Source organism: Eretmochelys imbricata, chromosome 5 (assembly GCF_965152235.1).
Source record: "Eretmochelys imbricata isolate rEreImb1 chromosome 5, rEreImb1.hap1, whole genome shotgun sequence".
NCBI classification, from domain to species: domain Eukaryota; kingdom Metazoa; phylum Chordata; order Testudines; family Cheloniidae; genus Eretmochelys; species Eretmochelys imbricata.
The window spans coordinates 112,741,019-112,760,944 of record NC_135576.1 but is presented as its reverse complement, the minus strand read 5'-3'; the positions used below and the strand labels follow the sequence as shown (position 1 = coordinate 112,760,944).

The following is a 19,926-nucleotide window of genomic DNA, read 5'->3' as shown; positions in this document are numbered from 1 at the left end:
CAATGAATAATTATTTTATATAAAATGGCAACCTATACCAGTAATGATCTGAATAAAATACCGATTGAACCAAAAAGAAAGAAAAGGAGAATAAAAAAAACCCTGTAATTGTTCAGCCTGAAAACCCCAATTCCAGAGAGTACTTATGCATGAGACTAACTTAAAGTAGGTGAGCCATCCCGCTCACGTTAGTGCTTCCAGTTGGGAACATGCTTCAATACATTGATGAACCAGTGTCCCAATTTGAACTAATTCCATTTTAAAAATAATCATTACAGAACGATAATTAGCCTTTCCATTCAAACAGACCACACACCACACCTGAATTCTCCCACCTTTTACCATTCTACTTTTTACCAGGTTACTTGTCCCCCAAAAAACTTGTCAATTTGGGTGTTTGGAGTAGTAGCCAGTTGTGTTGGAAGAGGCGAGATTGGTGCCTTTCCTCCCCCTAAGCAAGAGTGCATGCACCCCTCAACACACACCAGTTACATGTGAATAACGAGAGCAGGAATGGGGCATTCTGTATGAGAATTATCAAAGTTTCTCTTTGTCACCTCGAAAACACATTTCCCCATTGGGTGGAATGCGTCAGTCAGTTACTGCCCACGAAAACTATGGAATTCTTCTGAAAAAGTCTAACAGACCCAAACCCATTCAGCTCTGGGGGAAAACTGTTCCCCTTCATTCCATCACACCTTTAATAAAAGAAGGGGAATGCTGAACGCAATGTTCAGCTGAGCTCTCACAATATCACCTGTATCATAAGGAGCAGCCATGCCTGTGGGAAAGCCCAGCTCACACTTCTTAAAAGAGAGGAAAAAATTATAAATATCTCCCTCTGAGATTCTCCCACATGCTTCCACTCAGGGGCAGGAAAAAAGAGGGGTGGGTTCGTCCACAGACTTCCTCATGGAAGTGGCTGTCGTTCCATCTCCACACTCAGCAGATTCTATGGTTTCTGCACCGATCAAAAAGATCTCTCCAGACACTGAGATCTGCAGCATCTCTCTCAGCTCTGGTCCCATTAGATTCTCTGCCCCAGTCTTTTCAGTGCCAAGTAGTATTTCCCAGGGCTGCTCCAGGCTGCATGCAGTTGCCCCAGACAACTTTTAAAGTGTCATTTTTGGGCAGCTGGATTAGGGTGACCAGATGTCCCAATTTTATCGGGACAGTCCCCATATTTGGAGCTTTGTCTTATTTAGGCGCCTATTACCCCCCACTTCGATTTTTCACACTTGCTGTCTGATCACCCTAGCTGGGATATCAGCTGGGAAGTCTCTGAAGCTTGGCTTGGGCTTCCTGAGCAAGGGGAAGTATGCAACCCGTGCCTGGATGGTGTGGTGCTCTGTCACCCTCTACTGGCACCTGAACCATTTAGAGATTGAGGAGTCTGCTACAACCCTGGCTTAAGAGGCATTATCACATGTTCACACAATCAAGGCTCATACACTAAGGTTCTAATGTCCATGGTTCTATCCTGCCTGCTGACAACTTTGCTCTGTCGGCGTTACAAGTGGGGGCTCATCCAACATCTCAGCTGGGTAGTCTTTGAAGCTCAGAATGTGCTTTAACATGTCCTCTCCCAGAAATATACCCAGAGGTGCTTACCTCTTCCAGGGGCCATGTAGTACGTGTAGATTATAATACGGAGACACTTTGCACAGGATTCTAACACACTATTGCTATTTACTTAATCACTCAGAAAATACAGAAAATGGAACAAAAATTCTGCAATTCCCTGCCTCAGTTTCCTCAACACACCAGGCCATTCTGTGAACCTGTATCAGAATCACTTGGGGTCATCCAACATCCTTCTGTTGCAATGCATCACTTATATGCACAAAAACAGAGCATTCTCCTCCAGCTCACATAACCTGGCCTTGGCAAGTTCATCCCCTTCCTTCCTCTTGCCCAAATGTCCTGTGGGTCTTCCCCCTGGGATTTCTTTTAGAACCTTTGGGTTTTGTCATCTGCTCTTTGTTGACCTTCAGTAACTTTCCACTCCTAACCCCCATTCTCCTTAACACCAACTTCACTAAACTGGTTTCCCATTGTCCTCAGCCTAGTGAGTACCTTCTGGAGGTCCTGTCCAACCGGATGGATACACATAGAAAGAGGTTTCCTATGATGATGAAATTTCATGACAACAACTTCATAATATCACTTTAAAATTAACAAGTCTTACAGAGACTCCACCTCCTCCCCCCGGCCTCCACCTGACACACACACAGACACACACACAAACAAATCAAGCCATATGAATCAGGCTTGTGTACACTCAAGTCAGCAATTCTATCCCCCAGTTTTCTGACCAGCTGGTGCCACCCCTCCACTCCCTCCAAATCAGGCGTGTGTGCTCCTTGCCACCAACAACCAGTTTGGTGTACAGAATGGATTAAACTTTGAGTTATAACACCAACAATGCCTAAAAATTACCTAAACCCAACGTTTAAAATTGTAGTAATAAACCTGCCGGTGGCATTAGATCTAGTGAGGATCCTCCTCTCTACCAAGTTTGGTGTAGTGGATAGTAGTTCTGAAGAGCTATCAGTCAACAGCAGCACTGCCAACCACATAATTCAGCCACAGCCTGAACATTTGAGACTGATTCAACATTTATGAAAAATGTTTGGCCCTTTGTAAACATTTTCTGAAATATTTGTATGTGTGAGTTTTTGTTGGAAAAGAATATCTCTGTAGACAGAAAGTATAAGAAACACTCATATAAATACATATTTTAAAGAGACTTTTTCCAGAGAAGTTCATGCAGCCACCTGGAAAGCAGTTTTGAATTAGAAGGCAACCATCCCAGGAACAGACACAATAGCATTGACTCAGGTGAACCATCACACAGAACAAGCAGCAAATTATGAACAGCAAAGGGAAAAGATGTGGTGACAAGGTCCTGAGCAATCAGAGTGGAATGTGTATAAATCATTTGTCAAATCTTTTTAAATAAATACATTGGCAAATTCTGAATTTCTTTGCAGATTGTTTGCAAATAGGAAAAGGGGCTACACTAACCTCTTATTTCATATTCAAATTAAGCTGGCTGATACAGAAAAAAATAATTCCAATAAAATTTCCTGCTATTTTCACTGAAATTTAAATGGACAGGATTTCATCAAATTCTAGCAAATATTTCAACCAGCTCAGTCTCCATCTAACCTTTCCCAGAAAACAAGCTCATTACTGATGAAAATATGCTGAAAGACTATGTGTCTTTCCTCCCATAGCTTTCTTAATTTAACAGGAAAAGCTTAAATTCAGATTATTTAATTCCTCTCCTTCACATAACTATTATCTCCTGAAGCTTCAACTTGCCAGGAAATGCACACACAGAACTCCCAGTGGAGTAAATGCAAGATTGGGGTGCAGCACCTCTGGTATGATTGGGTCCCTTATATGGTATACTGATGTACAATAAACTGCATTTTTGAAAGTGACATTTCCGAATCGTTTAGGCAAAACTCTAGATTATGATTTTAAAAAGTGCTCGAGGTGATGGGAGAGGGAGATGTAAAAGAAGTGACACGAACAGAAATATGGTCATGTTTTCTTCTTTTCCTTCTTTAAAATTAATATGAAAACATTCTTTTTCAATTTTTGACTTGAAAACCATTCCCTTTCACTGATGGAAACTCCAACATGACAGCCTAGTGCTATGGTATGAAAAACAGAAAGTGAAACTTGCTACAGAAAGAAGGCTGCAAACTTCACTCATCAGACCACTTGAATTTCAATGTCCAAGCTCAGCGAAATGCACACTGAAAAAAGAATAAAGCTTGAATGGTGAAAAGGCAAACACATTTGAAAGTGACATTCATTTATGTCAGTCGCTCTAGCATATTTTTTACCAGCCACACAATCTTTTTGACAGGTTTCAGAGTAACAGCCGTGTTAGTCTGTATTCGCAAAAGGAAAAGGAGTACTTGTGGCACCTTAGAGACTAAATTGGTTCGTCTCTAAGGTGCCACAAGTACTCCTTTTCTTTTTACAATCTTTTTGGACAACTCCCTTCCATGTCACTACACTACATCACTGGGAACTACTCAGAACTGCCCGAGAAGACAGCATGTTCACACCCTTCAACTGTACCTGTTCCTTGGGCTTTTCACAACTGGTATCAGGTTCTTAAGTAAACCTCACAGTTTCTCAGTGCTCTCTGTCCATCCTCTGGTATTGGCCTACACACATGGTTTTTCATCTCTCATATTTCAGATGGCCAGGAAATTGCGAGAGATTAAGAGAGACTTCTCTGGCCCCAGTCTCCCACAGGAATTCTTTCCAGGCTTATCAAATATTAAGAGGTCCCTATAGTATTACTCCCTCTCAAAGGCTGGAAGGAAGGAATGAGACAGCCAGAGCATAGCAGGCTTTTCTGATTTTGAGTGCCACACCAGAAAGGGAAAGTGAAGGAACAGCAGCTTTACACATCACTTCACTGCTGTTATTTGCAGAGTCTAGCAAAAAGAAGCTCTGCAGTAGTTCCCCCCATCTGCCAAAATTCACTGTTATCACTTAAAAGCATGGATAGTCTTGCTGATGTGACAGACATTCAGACCTGCCGAGCAGTGCTAACTACAGGAACTTGGGAGCAAACAGACAGGTCCCCACTCTAACCTGTAACTGGATGACACTGTTCACCATCATATTCTTCTTACTCTTTACATTTTCGTTATCTAAGAGGGCAGGGAGGACCGAAGGAAAGAAATGTTGGGGTTCAGTAATATTAAAGTAGTTACCAACTGGGATTTGGTTCTTCGAATGACTTGTTCACTTCCACTAACTAAAAAGAAGGAAACCAAAAGTAAAAACCTCAAGCAGAAAAAACCCTGAAAAGTAGAAAGTGATGAAAGAAAAATCTTTTCCGACAGAATACTTAAATTCAGAGACGGGTCGAAAACACAAAAGTTTACAGAAGACCTTGAACAGACACCAGTTGCTCAAGTTCTACACAAACACAGGGAATCTAAGACATCATCATGATCAGCAGGAATTTGCTGCAATTTTGCCTCGTGCTGCTCTTCTCCAGTGAAATTTCATGTCTGGACTGTAACAGGCTGCATGTTCTACAAACCAGAATGAACAGCGAGAGTTTAGAGCATCTGGAGAAAATGGGTGGCAACTTTCCCTTCCAATGTCTAAATGAAGGGATAGCTTTCAAGCCCACAGATATCCTCAAGCTCCGACTGTCCCACCAAGAGAATGCCAAGGTAGCCATCCAGCAGATCCTCCAAGAGCTCTTCCATATCTTTAACAACAATCTCACCCAAGCTGCCTGGAATGGGACTTCCATAAAGGAATTCCAAAATGGACTTCACCAGCAGATTGAGAAGCTGGAGATGTGTTTGAGTGCTGAGATGGAAAAGGAGGTAACCTACCCAGGAAATGAGAACCTCCTGCTCACCAGCCTCAAACTGAAGAGATTCTTTCAGACAATAGAGGATTTCCTGAAAGAAAAGCAATACAGCCGGTGTGCCTGGGAGATCATCCGTGTGGAAATACCCAGATGTTTCCTCATGCTCAACAAACTCACCAAGAGACTTGAAAATGAAGGTACCATCTTTTCTTTTTTCCTAGAAAAACTCAAATAATATTATTTGAATAAAACAGCTGGTGAAAGATGGGTGATAGGGTTATAACTCCTAATACGTCGGGCCCAATCTTTCTCCCACAGTAATTTTATGCATACAGCTATTTCAAACGCATGCTCAAATCTTTTCAGAGTAGCATATAATTTAGTGCTTCTCTACCACACACAATATTCTATATGAAAAATATACAAATATATCATAACTGCTAATTAAAGACAAAATATTGTTAAGTGATAACTAACTGTGCCAAATAGAACTTTGACCAGTAAGTATCTAAGTTGGGGAAAAGAACAGTGAGAAGCCCCCTTTCAACAACTGCCTCGTTAGACAACATTCCAGTTAGGACACCAGAAAACGGGGGGTCTGTGTTCACATACTTCTATCCCATCAACTCATTTTGCACATAGGGACAGCCGAGGGTTCTTATTCTGCTTTTCTTTCTTTTGTTTACCGCTAAATTCAACAGCTTTAGTAACAACAAATTGTGACAAGATGACAAGTGCACTAAGGCTCAGGATTTAGGATTTGACATCTGGTTAGAAAAAGATGGCCTCTATTTGGCATTTGAATCTCTCCATGTTTGAACCAGTCCCCTTTTTCATTCCAGCACGTGATGCTTCCAGTAATGATGCTCTGAAAACAGCTGAATGAAACTGCACCTCCACTGGAGTCCTTCGTCTCTAAACTGATTCTCGAATCAGCAGCTTTCGAGACTCCTATCAGTCCATCTTGAATTAAGCAAACTGCCAAACTTCAACTGCACTATTTATAGCCTTCTTGCCATTACCAAGACTGATTTATTCACATGAGAAAATGTTAAACAGAAGATTTTGCTGAAAATATTGCAGAAGACAGCATAGTATTTGAACCGAAGGAGAAAAAACTTACTATTCCTTAATCATTGGTATTACGCGTTTGCTCCGAATTTGCCTTGGGCTGCTTTTAAAAATGAAATCTTACCTCTTTACTGTAACAGGCTTCGCTTCGGCATAAGAAATATGAACCAGGACAATTTCCAAAAAAAATGGAAGGATAATTTTCCTGCAAAGGCAGAATGAAGAAAGACACCTAACATGGCCCCAAAATTTTCTCAAGCCCAGAGAAACCCAGAAAGAGACTGCCAAAGTGGACATCCAGGAGATCCTCCAACAGATTTCCTACATCCAGGGGTGAAAGTAACTTAAAGGACTTACCGGTATGACAGAGTATGGCCTAAACCAGAAGAGGTGTGGCCTCAACCGGAAGAGGCCCAGCCTTTAAATCCCAGGTCTTTAAATCGCGGGCTACCAGCTGCAGAGGCGGCTGGGTGTCCCAGAGCTCGGGGGTGATTTAAAGGGCCTAGGACTCCGTCCACCGCTACCGCAGTGGAGCCCCGGCCCCTTTAAATCTCCGACAGAGCCCCAGGGGCTCTCTGCTGCCTCCGCTACCCCGGGGCTTAGGGCTTTGGTGGAGATTTAAAGGGCCTGGGGCTCCCTGCATCGGCTGGAGCCCCGGGCTCTTGAAATCGCTGTCCGAGCCCCCTGCCAGAGCCCCCGGTGTAGCGGCGGCGGCCAGGGGCTTCGGTGAGGATTTAAAGAGCCCTTTAAATCATGGCCTGAGCTGCCTCCGCTACCCAGGGGCTCTGGCTGCTGCCAGGAGCCCTAGACCCTTTAAATGGCCAGCCTCGGGAAGCCGGTCTGGTATGGCATGGTGTACCGGCTCTTGCCGTTATATTGGACCAGACCGGACCGCCTTACTTTCACCTCTGCCTACATCTCATGCAAAATACCCTCACAAGCTGCCTGGAACGACAGTCGCATGGAAAGATCCTGACATGGACTCATAAGCAAGGGAAACTTCTGGAGGTGTATTTTGTGGCAAGGATAACAAAGAAAGAAGAATATCCCAGTTTCTAGGTCACTTATAATTAGGCACTCTGAAATTTTAAACTAGTGCAAATATATATTCTTTTCCTGCACTGTGAAAAGATTTTCAGATCATTTTACTGGATTTGTAAAAGTGTCTTTATGTTGATCCATTTATATTTATTTACAATATTAATGTATTGCTTTTATTTATTTTTTCAGAGGTTTTATAATATTTATAAATAAATATTTATTTCTACAAAATAGCAACCTACAGCAGTAGTGATTTGTACTAATTAGATTTTTAAAAAAACAGAGACTCAATAAAAATCTTCTCTTGTTTTACCTTAAGACTCCAGTTCAGCAAAGGACTTGTAAACATTTGCCTAACTTTAAGTACACGAGCTTTCCTTTGACATAAGCAGTTAAACTTGACAACATGCTCAAGTACATTGTGAACATAAACCCTGATTCAGCAGTGACTCCATAAGAAAAATAGCTTGGGTAATTAGTTTGACCACTCCAACAGACCACACACCACAACCTCAACTCCGCAGCTTTTGTGTTTCTGCCCATTACCAGATTATTTTCACGCACAACATTTGTAGTTGCAGATATTTGGAGCAGTAGTTCATTGTGATGAAATGAAAGGGATGATGGAGACACAGGCATTCTAAGGGGAAGACTTCAGGTTGTCGTGGTACAAAGTTGCTTGTCCCCTTCCTCCCCAATGAGATGTGTGCGAACTGTCAGGTTTCCATGTGCACAGACTCCGTATCTCCCCCACCACCACCATCAGGAAGGGTTATGTGGATTTAATTTTCCCCTTCCATCAGTCAGGTTTGGGTACACTTGGCTCACAAACACCATCAAGCTTGTACATACCCAACCCCTCCTGTGAATCAGGCTTGTAAGCATCTGCTGCTGCTTCCCTTTGCTCTCCCCCGGGTGCTCCCAAAACAAGCGTATGTGCTTAGGGACTGCATGTTGCACCAACAACCACCAGCTGGAGGAGCACAGTCCATCAAAATTTCAGTTGAGCTGTGAATGACTAAAAATTACCTGAAAGCAAAAAAACAAAAACAAAAACCATCCATTGGAACAAATCATGTAAGGATCTCTTTGCCAAGTTTAGGTATGTAGATAGTATTTTTGAAGAGCTATTAGTTAGTCCCATCATTGTCTAGCATTAATTTAAGCCACACTCTAAATCTGGAGATTTCTTTTTTAAACTTTTTTAAAGAAGTCAAACAACCACTACATTACATGTTCAAATAGTGAAAAAACAAAGTGTGTGTGAATTTTTACACTGAGTGGAAACCTGCCTTTGGGAAAAAAACCAGGAAGGTATGTCCCATTTCAAATCCCTTTTGTAACACAGTCCAAACTATGGTGTCTCTAGCTGGAGACTAAATTCTTCACACTCAACAGATGGCAGCATTGCAGAAGCTTTTGCCCTCTGTTCTCTTTAGCTGAGGGGTTCTCAAACATTTCATTATGTGGGCCTCATCTTTCAAAAATTGATCCTTTCCCCTCCCATTCAGGATCAGCTAACATTTGTGTGGCAGGTACACCAAATGCTTACAAAGAAAGGTAGTACTAGAAACGCATTTATATAAGTTTAGTGGTCTTTAAAGGAACATAGGATCTGCCAGTTCTCTGAAGACCATCAGCCAGTACTCCATGTAGTGCCACTGATTCAGGAAACTCAGTTTGGGACTTGCTGGTTTAGAGGCATGTACAAGGAGTTAACTCTTAAAACAAATGCCTCTCCTTTCTTATGGTGCAGTTTCTTCCAAGAGCTGTAGCCATCAGCTGTTCAAGTTCTTTCCTGCCCAAATCTTTCTCCCTTCATTCATTCATTCCTTCATGTAGCAGGATCCAAACGTTATATTGACACAACACAATAATCTAAGAATAATGAGAGCAAAATTAGATTGCATGAAAAAGTCACCACCCCATAATGTATACCCCACTCTCTGGTGGAACATGGCCATAATATAGCACTTGGAGGCATTCAAACTCTTCAGATTCTAACTGCTTTGTTGCCAAAGGAGTGCAGTGGGGAACCTCCTGAGATTCATCCCATCATATTGTTTATAAGCTGTGCTATGTGGAAAAAATCCATTCATCTATTGAAGAAGCCATTTGATGCCATGTATCATCTAAGATTTCAGGCCTTCCTGTGGGAAAGCCAACCACAGGGGGATAAAAAGGGAGGAACATGCTAATAATACATCCCCACTTCAGCTCACTTTTATCCTTCCGCTGGCAGGCAGGAGGGGATACTCGCAGGTTTCTCCCCAGCCTTCATCATAGAAGCAGATGAGCCTGTGGCTTCTACACAGAACACAAGGTCTTTTCGCACAGAGCTACTGAGTTTCTGCTTCAGTTGTTGGGACCACTCAGAGCCCCGTTCCGGTCCCTGTCAGCGAGGTTCTGTTACAGCCATGAAACCAGGTCTTCCTTCAGACTGCAGTTGCCTCAGACACTCTCTGTAGGTGACATGGAGAGATGCACCCACCAGACCTGCAGTAGCACTGCCCCAGCTCAATGCGCGCCTGCTCGTTCCAGGCCCCACATGTGGATCATAACTGTATGGAGAACACCCCAAGAGGGAACTGGGAGCAAAAGCTTCTGACTCCACGGCACCTCATCTCACCCCACACACCCTTCCATGTGGCACAGGGAAGAGGCATAAGCAGAGGGCTCTACCCCTGCATAGATCCTCTGCAGCAGGCTCTGAGGCCCTTGTAACTAAGTTTTCTCAAATAATAGACTGGTTCTTTGCCTACTTGCTACAGGGAAGATGGAAGTAGGGGTGCTGGGGTTGAGCAGCGTCACGTAACATTAGCAAGTGAATGCATGGTCTCCATCATATACAGGGTTTACAGTTTTGTTCAATGGCTTTCAGCAGCCATACAACAACAAGTATTCCAGTGCCCCTAAATTGCTGTCACCATACAGATTTACTGAAAAAGATTATTTGGCTCCCCCGCCCCGCATTACCCTGTGATTACTTTGTTACCTTCTCCTCCCCTAGTATTCATACAACAGTACTTATTTCCCTTTCTCCTCAACATCTTCTCTGGACTTCACCCTCGTGTGGGATAAACATCCCCAGCACCCATGGAAAGTAATGCGAGAAAGGGGAGCGTAGTGCATGGCAATCTGGGGGCTCTGGTAAGTCTGCTTTCTCTGCACTATTCAGAAACTTTCATGTCGCTGATATAAGACTCTGATAGTTCTTATCAAAGTGCAGAAAGCCTTGGGAGACTCTAACCAAATTAATATGCACAGAAATGTTTTCATGGTTTATTCAGGTGATTCTTCCTTTCTAATTTCAGTGAAAATAGTTTTCTTTTTGGATGAAAACACATTTTCCTGCCATGATGGCAAAATCCAGCACAACAGTCTGTGCTAGGGGAAGAGAACCAGAAAATGAAATGTGACCACAGGAAACCAAGAGGCTAAAAGAAAGCTGAAGAATTTCCCTGCCCACGCCAAGGGGAAAACAAAAAAGTTAAGAGAAGGAACTAGCCAAAATGGTGAACACTGATTTTGATTTTTAAAAAATTCTTTGAATGACTACAACCCAGGGACATGCCTGTTAAAAATACAGATCAGGACTTCTCTTCATAACCTCCTTCTGGCCCCACTGTAAATCACAATCATCCATGTGGGTACCTCTCTAGTATGTGTAACTAATTGCTCATCCTGTTTTACTAATTACCCTCCACTTTTCACCACTGTCAGCTACTCAGAGTGACCAATAGGACAACATGTTCACACCGTCTAACTGCATCGATTCCTCAGCTACAGTATATACACTCAGATCTGGAAGTAAACAAAAAATGAAAAAAGGTTCCATTCTCTCAGAGCTCACTCTCTATCTCCTGTGTTTTCCTAGAAGGAAGATACCGATATTTGCTGGTGTCTACATATTAAGTGTGCTTTTCAGGTTGCATGACTGAAGTTGAAAGTTACCAATAGTTACCAATAGGTGCTGCCATACCCCCTGGCTTGAAGTGGTTTCCTTCATATTCACGGTTTACAGTTTGGTTCAATGGCTCTCAACAGCCCCACTACACAAACTGTTCCAGCTCCCCTGAGGCCAACCCTTTCCTCCCACTTCCTCCAGGCCTCAAGACTTTAAATATACCTAAACTAGTTTTGTCTGTCAAATGTAGGAAGTGATGAATGAGAAGTGTAGGGTTTGATGACTTGGCGGTCTTCTCACTACCACTTCTGAAGTGTGGATGATCTTATTATATTAGATCTTTAAATTAATGCATCATGAAAAGTCTGTATGTATGTGGATCCAGCATAAGTGAAAGGGGTTTGGTCACTTTCACAAAAATACAAAAGGGAGGAAGCGTGGTAAAAGAATCTAGAAAGCAGTCAATTATACAGAAAGAAAAAGACTGAAGCCTCCAGGAGGGAAAAACCTTTTAAAAAAAACAGAAAATGATGAAACAAAAATTCTGCAGCCAATTATTTAAAGTCAGAGACATGAAGGAAAGACACAGCAGTCTACATAGGACCCTCAACAAACTCCAGGCTCAAGGTTCCACACAAAGAAAAGAAGTGGAAGACATCGGCATGACCACCAGGTGTTTGCTGCACATTTGCCTCATACTGCTCTTCTCCACTGAAATCTCATCTCAGCTCTGTACCATGCTTCACTTCCAGCAGAACAAAGTGAACAAAGAGAGCTTGGAGCTTCTGGAGAAAGTGAGCGGAAATCTCCCCTCACAATGCATAAATGAAAGGGCAGCTTTCAAACCCATCCACGATGTCCTCCAACTCCCAGTGTCCCAGAAGGAGAATGCCAAGGTGGCAATTCAAGAGATCCTCCAAGAGATCTTCAACATCTTTAGCAAAAACCTCACCCAAAGTGCTTGGGATGGGGCTTCCATAGTCAGGTTCCAGAATGGCCTTTACCAGCAAATTCAGCGGCTGGAGGCATGTTTGAGAGCACAGACAGAGAAGGGCTTAACCAACCCAGAAAGTCAGGACCTCCAGATCACCAGTCGCAGAGTGAAAAAATACTTTCAGGGGATAGATGCTTTCCTGAAAGAAAAGCAATACAGCCTTTGTGCCTGGGAGATCATTCGCGTGGAAATACCCAGATGTTTTGTACTGATTGACAAACTCACTCGAAGGCTGAGTAACTAAGGTACAGTACAAAACTTTTCCCTGGAGTAAATGAATTCACATTAAGGTAATTTATACAGCTGAACAGAGATAACGGATATTTTATAACTCTGCTTATATAGGGCCTGATCCTTCTTCTGTAGGATCAGTGGCCAAATCGCAACTGATTTCCATGGCAGCAGCTTTAGGCTCTTCCTGTCCTGTCCTGGAAATGGATTTTCAGTGACATGGATTTACTTTTTGGTGTTTCTACTATTGTTTATTTGTTTATTGTTTCTTTTTGCACATCTTCATAATCTCTCACATATCAGCACTGTTGTGCAGTAGGGAATTGGCAGACCATGCAACAAAGAACACATATGTGGAATCCTTCGGCACTTCACCAGCACTTTGTGGTATGCGAGGGAAGAAAGTATCATTATCTGATGATGAAAGCACTCTGATTTCGACATACCTAGTGTGTTTCTACAATTATCAGCATGGCTATTAATTAATTTGTCCTCATGAGAACTATTTCTAGTATTCCAAGGTTTGAGAAGCTTCCTAGAGACTTTTTAAAAAAATATGAACATACTAAAAGACTTGCGAGCTTACGTGTGGAAAAGATATTTTCATTTAATTTCTTGAGATCAATTCAATGAAAATTATATTTTTTCCCTTTGTGTTTCAACTATTTCCGATTTCATTTCAGCTCTGGATGCTGCAACTACTGAGGTGAAGACAGACGGATGCAGTGGAATCCCTCCTCTCTGCAGAATCTTCCCACAGTGACGTCTAACACTCCATAATGCTTGATGTCTTATGCCGTACATTCACTCTCATGAAATTCCAACTGCACAAATTTCTTTTTATGTGATAATATTCTGTTCATTTACTCAGGTTTAAAATGCAAAATGAAGGATATCAATGCAAAAAAGTTACAAGACAATTAAGAATTTTAAAAGAAAGGGTTGGACCTTAAACATTGTTGACATTGTGTGTTTGATCTATATTTCTATGATCTCTTCTCTGATCCAATTTCACCTCTGAACTGTAACATGCAGTATAACCACAGTATAACAGCATAACACATGTCAACTGGAACAGCTTCCAAACAAGCTCCCTGAGGCGGGAGTTCCAGTCAGAGATTCCAACATAGACTCATCAGCCAGCTGGGCATCTGGAGACAGGTTTGGTTGCAATGATGGAAAGCGGGAGTCTTTTACCAGGATGGAAGGACCGACCTTCAGCTCACCAGGATGAAGGTGAAGAGATACCAGTTCTTTCCTCTAGCAGACAAGCAGTTCAGCATCAGTGCTGGCAAGAGAATCCAAGTGGAATTATGCAGTTTTCAACTACAGGACAAAGTCACAAAGAAGTTTAGAAATTAAAAATACCAACCTGTTTAGAAGGACTAACTGAAATTAATGAACATTTTAGACATGATTTACAATGAGATGCAGTGGAATTTTAAAGCTGTTGTGACTACTTATTCTATTTGTGCATTGTGGAAATAGTTTCAGAGCATTTTATGATATTTATAACAGGATATTTATATCAGTCTATTATTTTTTGCACTTATTTATATTTTATCGAAGAATAATTGAAATAAATTATTATCTTATATAAAATGGCAACAGAGTGGTAATGATTTGGTTAAAAAAAAATCCAACCAAACACTCTATTATTGTTCAGCCTTAAAACCCCAAGTCCAGAAAGTATTTATGCACGTGACTTCTAGTATGTGACCCATCCTACTGGTGTTCATGCTTCCAGCTGGGAACATACTTAGATACACGGATGAATCAGTGTGCAAGTTCACTGTACTTCCATAGGAAAAAAGGAGGTATGGACTGATAATTAATCTTCTCACGATAACAAACCATGCACCACACCTGATCTCTGCCTCTTTCTCCTCTGCTACTTTTTCCTTGGTTTTTTTCCCCGAGCAGATAACTTCTTGTTGTGGATGTTTGGTGGAGTAGATATCCTGGAAGAGGCCAAACTACTGCTGGGGTGGGGGGGTGTGCAGGGGGGAGAAGAGGGCACCAATCAAGACAGTATACACCTTCAAACACACACCAGTTAAGTTACCATTTAATTAGCTTGCTCATAACTCCATCAATCAGGTTTGTGTGCCTTCACATACCACCTCCCCACAATACATTTACAAGCACCAGCCTGCCCATTAAGTGTGGGCTTCCATGAATGCTCATCATTTGTGTGTCCCCCACACACATTCGGTTCCATCATTTTTGTGTGAGCGCAGCATAGACAAAATTCATTCTTGAGTGCATACCACAAGCAAAAGTACATGTGTGTAATGAGAGCGGGAATAGGGCATTGGAATGAGGATTATCAAAGCTTCTCTGTCACCTCAAAAATGCAGCCCTTCCCCACTCTGAATTCTAGGGTACAGATGTGGGGAACTGCATGAAAGACCCCCCTAAACTTATTCTTACCAGCTTAGGTTAAAAACCTCCTCAAGGTACAAACAGGGAAAGAGCCCACTTGGAGCGATCTTCCCCCCAAAATATCCCCCCAAGCCCTACACCCGCTTTCCTGGGGAAGGCTTGATAAAAATCCTCACCAATTTGCATAGGTGAACACAGACCCAAACCCTTGGATCTTAAGAACAATGAAAAAGCAATCAGGATCTTAAAAGAAGAATTTTAATGAAAGAAACAGTAAAAGAATCACCTCTGTAAAATCAGGATGGTAAATACCTTCCAGGGTCATCAGATTCAAAACACAGAGAATCCCTCTAGGCAAAACCTTAAGTTACAAAAATATACATTCCATTCAGCATAGCTTATTTACCAGCCATTTAAACAAAAGGAAATTGAATGCTTTTCTTGCTAGATTGCTTCCTAACTTTTTACAGGAGTTCTGAAGAGCATTCCTGATCTGTTCCCGGCAAAAGCATCACACAGACAGACAGACAGACCCTTTGTTCCCCCCCACTCCAGCTTTGAAAGTAACTTATCTCCTCCTTGGTCATTTTGGTCAGGTGCCAGCAAGGTTATCCTAGCTTCTTAACCCTTTACAGGTGAAAGGGTTTTGCCTCTGGCCAGGAGGGATTTTATAGTTCTGTATACAGAAAGGTGTTACCCTTCCCTTTATACTTATGACAAGGGGAATACATCAGTCAGTTACTATCCAGGAACAATACTGAATTCTTCTGAAAAAGTCTAACTGCCCCAAACCTATTCTGTGCCAGAGAGAAACCATTCCCACTCATGCCAGCAGACCTTGAATTAAAAAAGGGGCCATGCTGAGTGGAGAATTCAGTTGAGCTCTTTGACAATATCACCTGTATCATAAGGAGCAGCCAATGCCTGTGAGGAATCCCAGCTCGCATTTCTTAAAAGAGAGGAAAACTGTGTAAATATCCCCCACTGAAGTTCTCCCACATCCTTCCAATGGTGGGCAGAAAGGAGGAGGAGCAGGTTAGACCCCAGCCTTCCTCATGGAAATGGCTGCCATTCCATCTCCACACTCAGCAGATTCTATGGTTTCTGCACTGATCAAAAAGGTCTCTCCAGACACAGATCTGAAGCATCTGTCTCAGCTCTGGTCCCATTAGATTCCCTGCCCCAGTCCTTTCAGTGCCAAAGAGTATTTTCAGAACCACGATCCACCTACACAAAACTTGGTGGAGAGGTGGAGCCTCACTAGATCTGATGCCACCAGCAGGTTTATCACTATAACTTCACTCCCCCTCCAGGGAAGAGCTGAGAAAGGAAAAGGAAAAAAAATAGAAATCAGCTGTTGCCACCAGCTAAGTAAAAACCACGTGCACAAACCTCGTAAGACACCAAAAATACAACCCTATTCTTAAAAAAGGTAAATATTAAAAATAGAAAGAGAGAGAGAGAGAGAGAGAGAGCTAATTGCGTCTTTCTAGACATTTCCTGATCTACGTAGATATCCGAGATTTCAAATGAGTAGTTTCTAGGTATGATACTGATGATAGTTCATACCGGGCCCCAGGCTTCTTAGAGCATAGTTGCTGCCTTCTCGAACTCTCCAGTTGGGAGGACAGACAGACAGATAAAGGGAGAGTTTTTCCTCCATTTTAAGAAGTTCCAGTATGGTGAGCACTCACTTCCTTTCACTTATGCTTTGCAGAGAGACTTTTTACCCCTTTACATGTAAGGCAAGTGGAGAACAGCAACTACAATGGATTTTACATCTAACTGGCTGTCCATAAAAGGGAGCTACCTCCCCACCTTCATTTAGCACAAAAGCTTCACAAAACTTGCAGCCACCGGCCCCGCTCTGGCCTTGTGGCCACCGGTTAAGCCGTAGGCTCCTCCGCCTCCTGTAATCTCACCTCTTGGAGACTCCCGCACGCCCGTCTCTTGCTAATCCCCCTTTGTTTTCCTGCTCTCCAGTCAGTTACTGCAGGATTCTCTGTCCATGTGGTGCACTTTGATTCCAGTTGTCGCGGAGTCACAGGGCGATGCTCTGGAACTACTCCCTATGAAGCCAGTCACGACTCTGGGAGAGCATGCCTCCTCTCTTTGAGCATACTGTTTCCAGGGCAAGAAGCTTACACAGCTTTGACCTTTCTGGGTCTGACCTTGGAGCATTCATCTCTCTCTCTCCATATATATATGAATTTTATTGTCAGGCTCTGGCTCTGACCCTCTTACACCAATCACTGTAACTGACTTCTACTTTGGCTTATCTGTTTTCTTCTAATAATACTGAGCCAGCCAATGCTGCCAGGCTGCATTCCATGAGCTGAGGATCTGGCCCATTGGTCTCATGTTGGGCCAGATTCTGCCACCCTTAGGTTGACTAGTCCAATACCCCACAAGCAAGCCCCATTGAAATCAGTGTTAGAAGAGTGAGGTATTGCTCAGTGTGAGTAGGGCTGGCAGAATCTTGCCTATTTTGTCTAACTATTCTTTCTACTCATAGCAATGTAAATTAAAGGCTGTTTACTAAATACTACACTTTTTAAAGTAGATTTTCTCCCTGCCTAGTGCAACTGCCATCTTGTCCTTAAGATGCAGCATGTTACAGTCACTGTGTTTTCTCTGTCATGGAAAATTTCTATTTGTTCAGTCCTTGGGCCCAATTCTGAGAAGTGCTGAGCACCCACTAGTTCACTGGGAGTTCAGGGTGCTCAGTAGGAAGCGGTTAGTGCCTGTTAGGGTAAAGCCCTTTCTGTGATGTTTTTCCTTCACCTGAAATGAAAACAAATCTAGACTGAAGAGTATGTTTTACTCTGTGAGGATGAGCATGAAAAACATCATTCCTGTGACTTGGAATCACCTTTGCCATAGCCTGTGGAGGTTCTTCACCTTGTGTAAGATTCTGTGTTTAGATAACAACTATAGCACCTCTGTCTTGTCTATTTATGTCCTTCTGCTTGTACGTCAGTCCGTGTTGTGATCCTGTGTGTCATATCAGTGCACCTACATTTTCTCAGACTTTATACAAAGAAGTATCTGACAGAGGTTCAAGGAGCAGATTGATACCACACAGATTTATACATGGGGAGAATTGATGCATTCTGACTTGCATATTTAGTATATATTTTTGAAAGTCATAAAATTTCAACATAGAAGATAATTTAACATTTTATTATTTTGCTAATGTCAGTTGCATACATGCTGCAATTATCTGTGCATTTGATCATCACCCGCATGACTACACAGTCAAGTAATTGAAAACAATCACCCCACCAGATATGAAATTGTTCTTTTGTGAAAGGAGTTGTGATGAAAAGCGTTGCCACGTTGTCAGAAGTTCAGAGGAATAAAGGCCAAGATGAGCTTGTCTTTTAGCCAAAAAGCTCCCCGAGGTTGGAAAGCCCCTCAAGGGAAATTAAGATTAAAAGGGTTTATTTCATGGCCCTTATTGGTTATCTAGCACAGTTTTGGTCTAACAGGGAGATGAAGCTGTCCATAAAAGGAAAAGTACAGGCAAACTTGACACAGACCAAGAGAGAGGAAAAGGAGGAGAAACAATGTGGGAAATATGCCATGAATTTTGCTGTGGTGCCATAATTCTTAGATGAAAAGTAGGAGTAAGGGAAATCTAGAAGATAATTATTTAGACCTGGTTGGAAGATCTGTTATTTTCTAAAAGCTATTTATGGACTGGACAGCCCAACACATTTGGCATTTTATAAAACCTCTAACTTTGTGAAACAGTTTTTATGGTGGTGGCAGTGTTACCCGGGGTTCTTTCAACCCAAAGCTCTTGGTAACTTTTACTGTGTGTGAGCTGCTGTCAGGAAATAAATCAGGGGAGACATGGCCGTCCGAACGATAGATGGCTGGCACAAACAGAACAAGACAAGAGTGCTTTCACTTAAAGCTAAACTTTACTTAGTCTCAACAGGTTAGTAAAACACCCCCAACCCTTGATAATTATCCAAGCTGAGTGTGGCTCTTGAGTGACACAGCGGCAGCCCGTCTGCCGCTGGAGAACGCAAGATACATCCAGAGGGAGAGTCCCATCCTGAAGAGTCCCACTACCTCAAACTTTTCCCCCGTATTTTACACATTATAAAACAATGACATGTTCCTTAAAGAAAACTTGTTAAGCAAGCGGTTTCAGTGGTCAAGCAAGAGGTTTTCTTCTGATTATTGATTACCCAGGTGTGGGATTTTCCCAGAGTTTGCAGCCTTGAGGTCCTATTCGACATTCCTGAGGGCACATCCTGCTCTTCTAAAATGCATGTATCAGCAACTTCAACACAATTCTTATCAGGAAGGACACGGGGTTGAGCTGCTCTTTCTATGGCACCCAAATGCCCCACCCCTCCTGCCTTGGTCAAGCTGAGGCTGCTGCATGGCCACTTTACGGCCTGCTGACATGACACACATGCAATAAGCAATCGTGGTTTAAGGCGCTTTCCTGGTTTGCCAGAATCTCCCCGTACAGCAGGACAATAAACATAACAGTGTCTAGTAGAATGGAGAAAACATCCTCCCCAAAACAAAAACGGTGGAACAGTAAACTGGGTGCCTTGTATAAATATACAGGGATAAACATGAAGAAAAAAGACACTAAAAATTGGGAAAAGAAACCACCACAGGAAAAATATCTCCCGCTTTCCGTGTTTTTTGACAGGTGGGATATGAATTTGCTCCATGGTTAAGAATCAAAAATAGATCCCAAAATCAGTAGGTGTGCTTCTTCCAGGTTCAGGTATAAAGTAGCCAAAATCTCATGAGTGGATCTAAAAATGGGATTTTTTTTTTCATGAAGAGTCGGCGCCGGCCCTGGCCTTGCTGACCTTCTTGGTTTTCTGTGGATGCCAACAGACTTGGCAACAACAGTCTATTTGGATGATCTACATCTGCTTTTTCTATCCTATACTT

The 19,926-nt window shown here is 42.4% G+C and overlaps 2 protein-coding genes across 2 annotated transcripts; both read left to right on the top strand.

The window, feature by feature from the left end:
* Window positions 1-4,988: 4,988 nt before the first annotated feature.
* Window positions 4,989-6,251, top strand: LOC144265395 (interferon beta-like). Its single transcript, XM_077818038.1, has 2 exons — window positions 4,989-5,562; window positions 6,208-6,251. The coding sequence occupies exons 1-2, from the start codon at window positions 4,989-4,991 to the stop codon at window positions 6,249-6,251; spliced, it is 618 nt and encodes a 205-aa protein (XP_077674164.1).
* A 5,795-nt stretch (window positions 6,252-12,046) lies between these two features.
* Window positions 12,047-12,622, top strand: LOC144264679 (interferon beta-like). Its single transcript, XM_077816455.1, has one exon. The coding sequence runs from the start codon at window positions 12,047-12,049 to the stop codon at window positions 12,620-12,622; it is 576 nt and encodes a 191-aa protein (XP_077672581.1).
* Window positions 12,623-19,926: the final 7,304 nt, after the last annotated feature.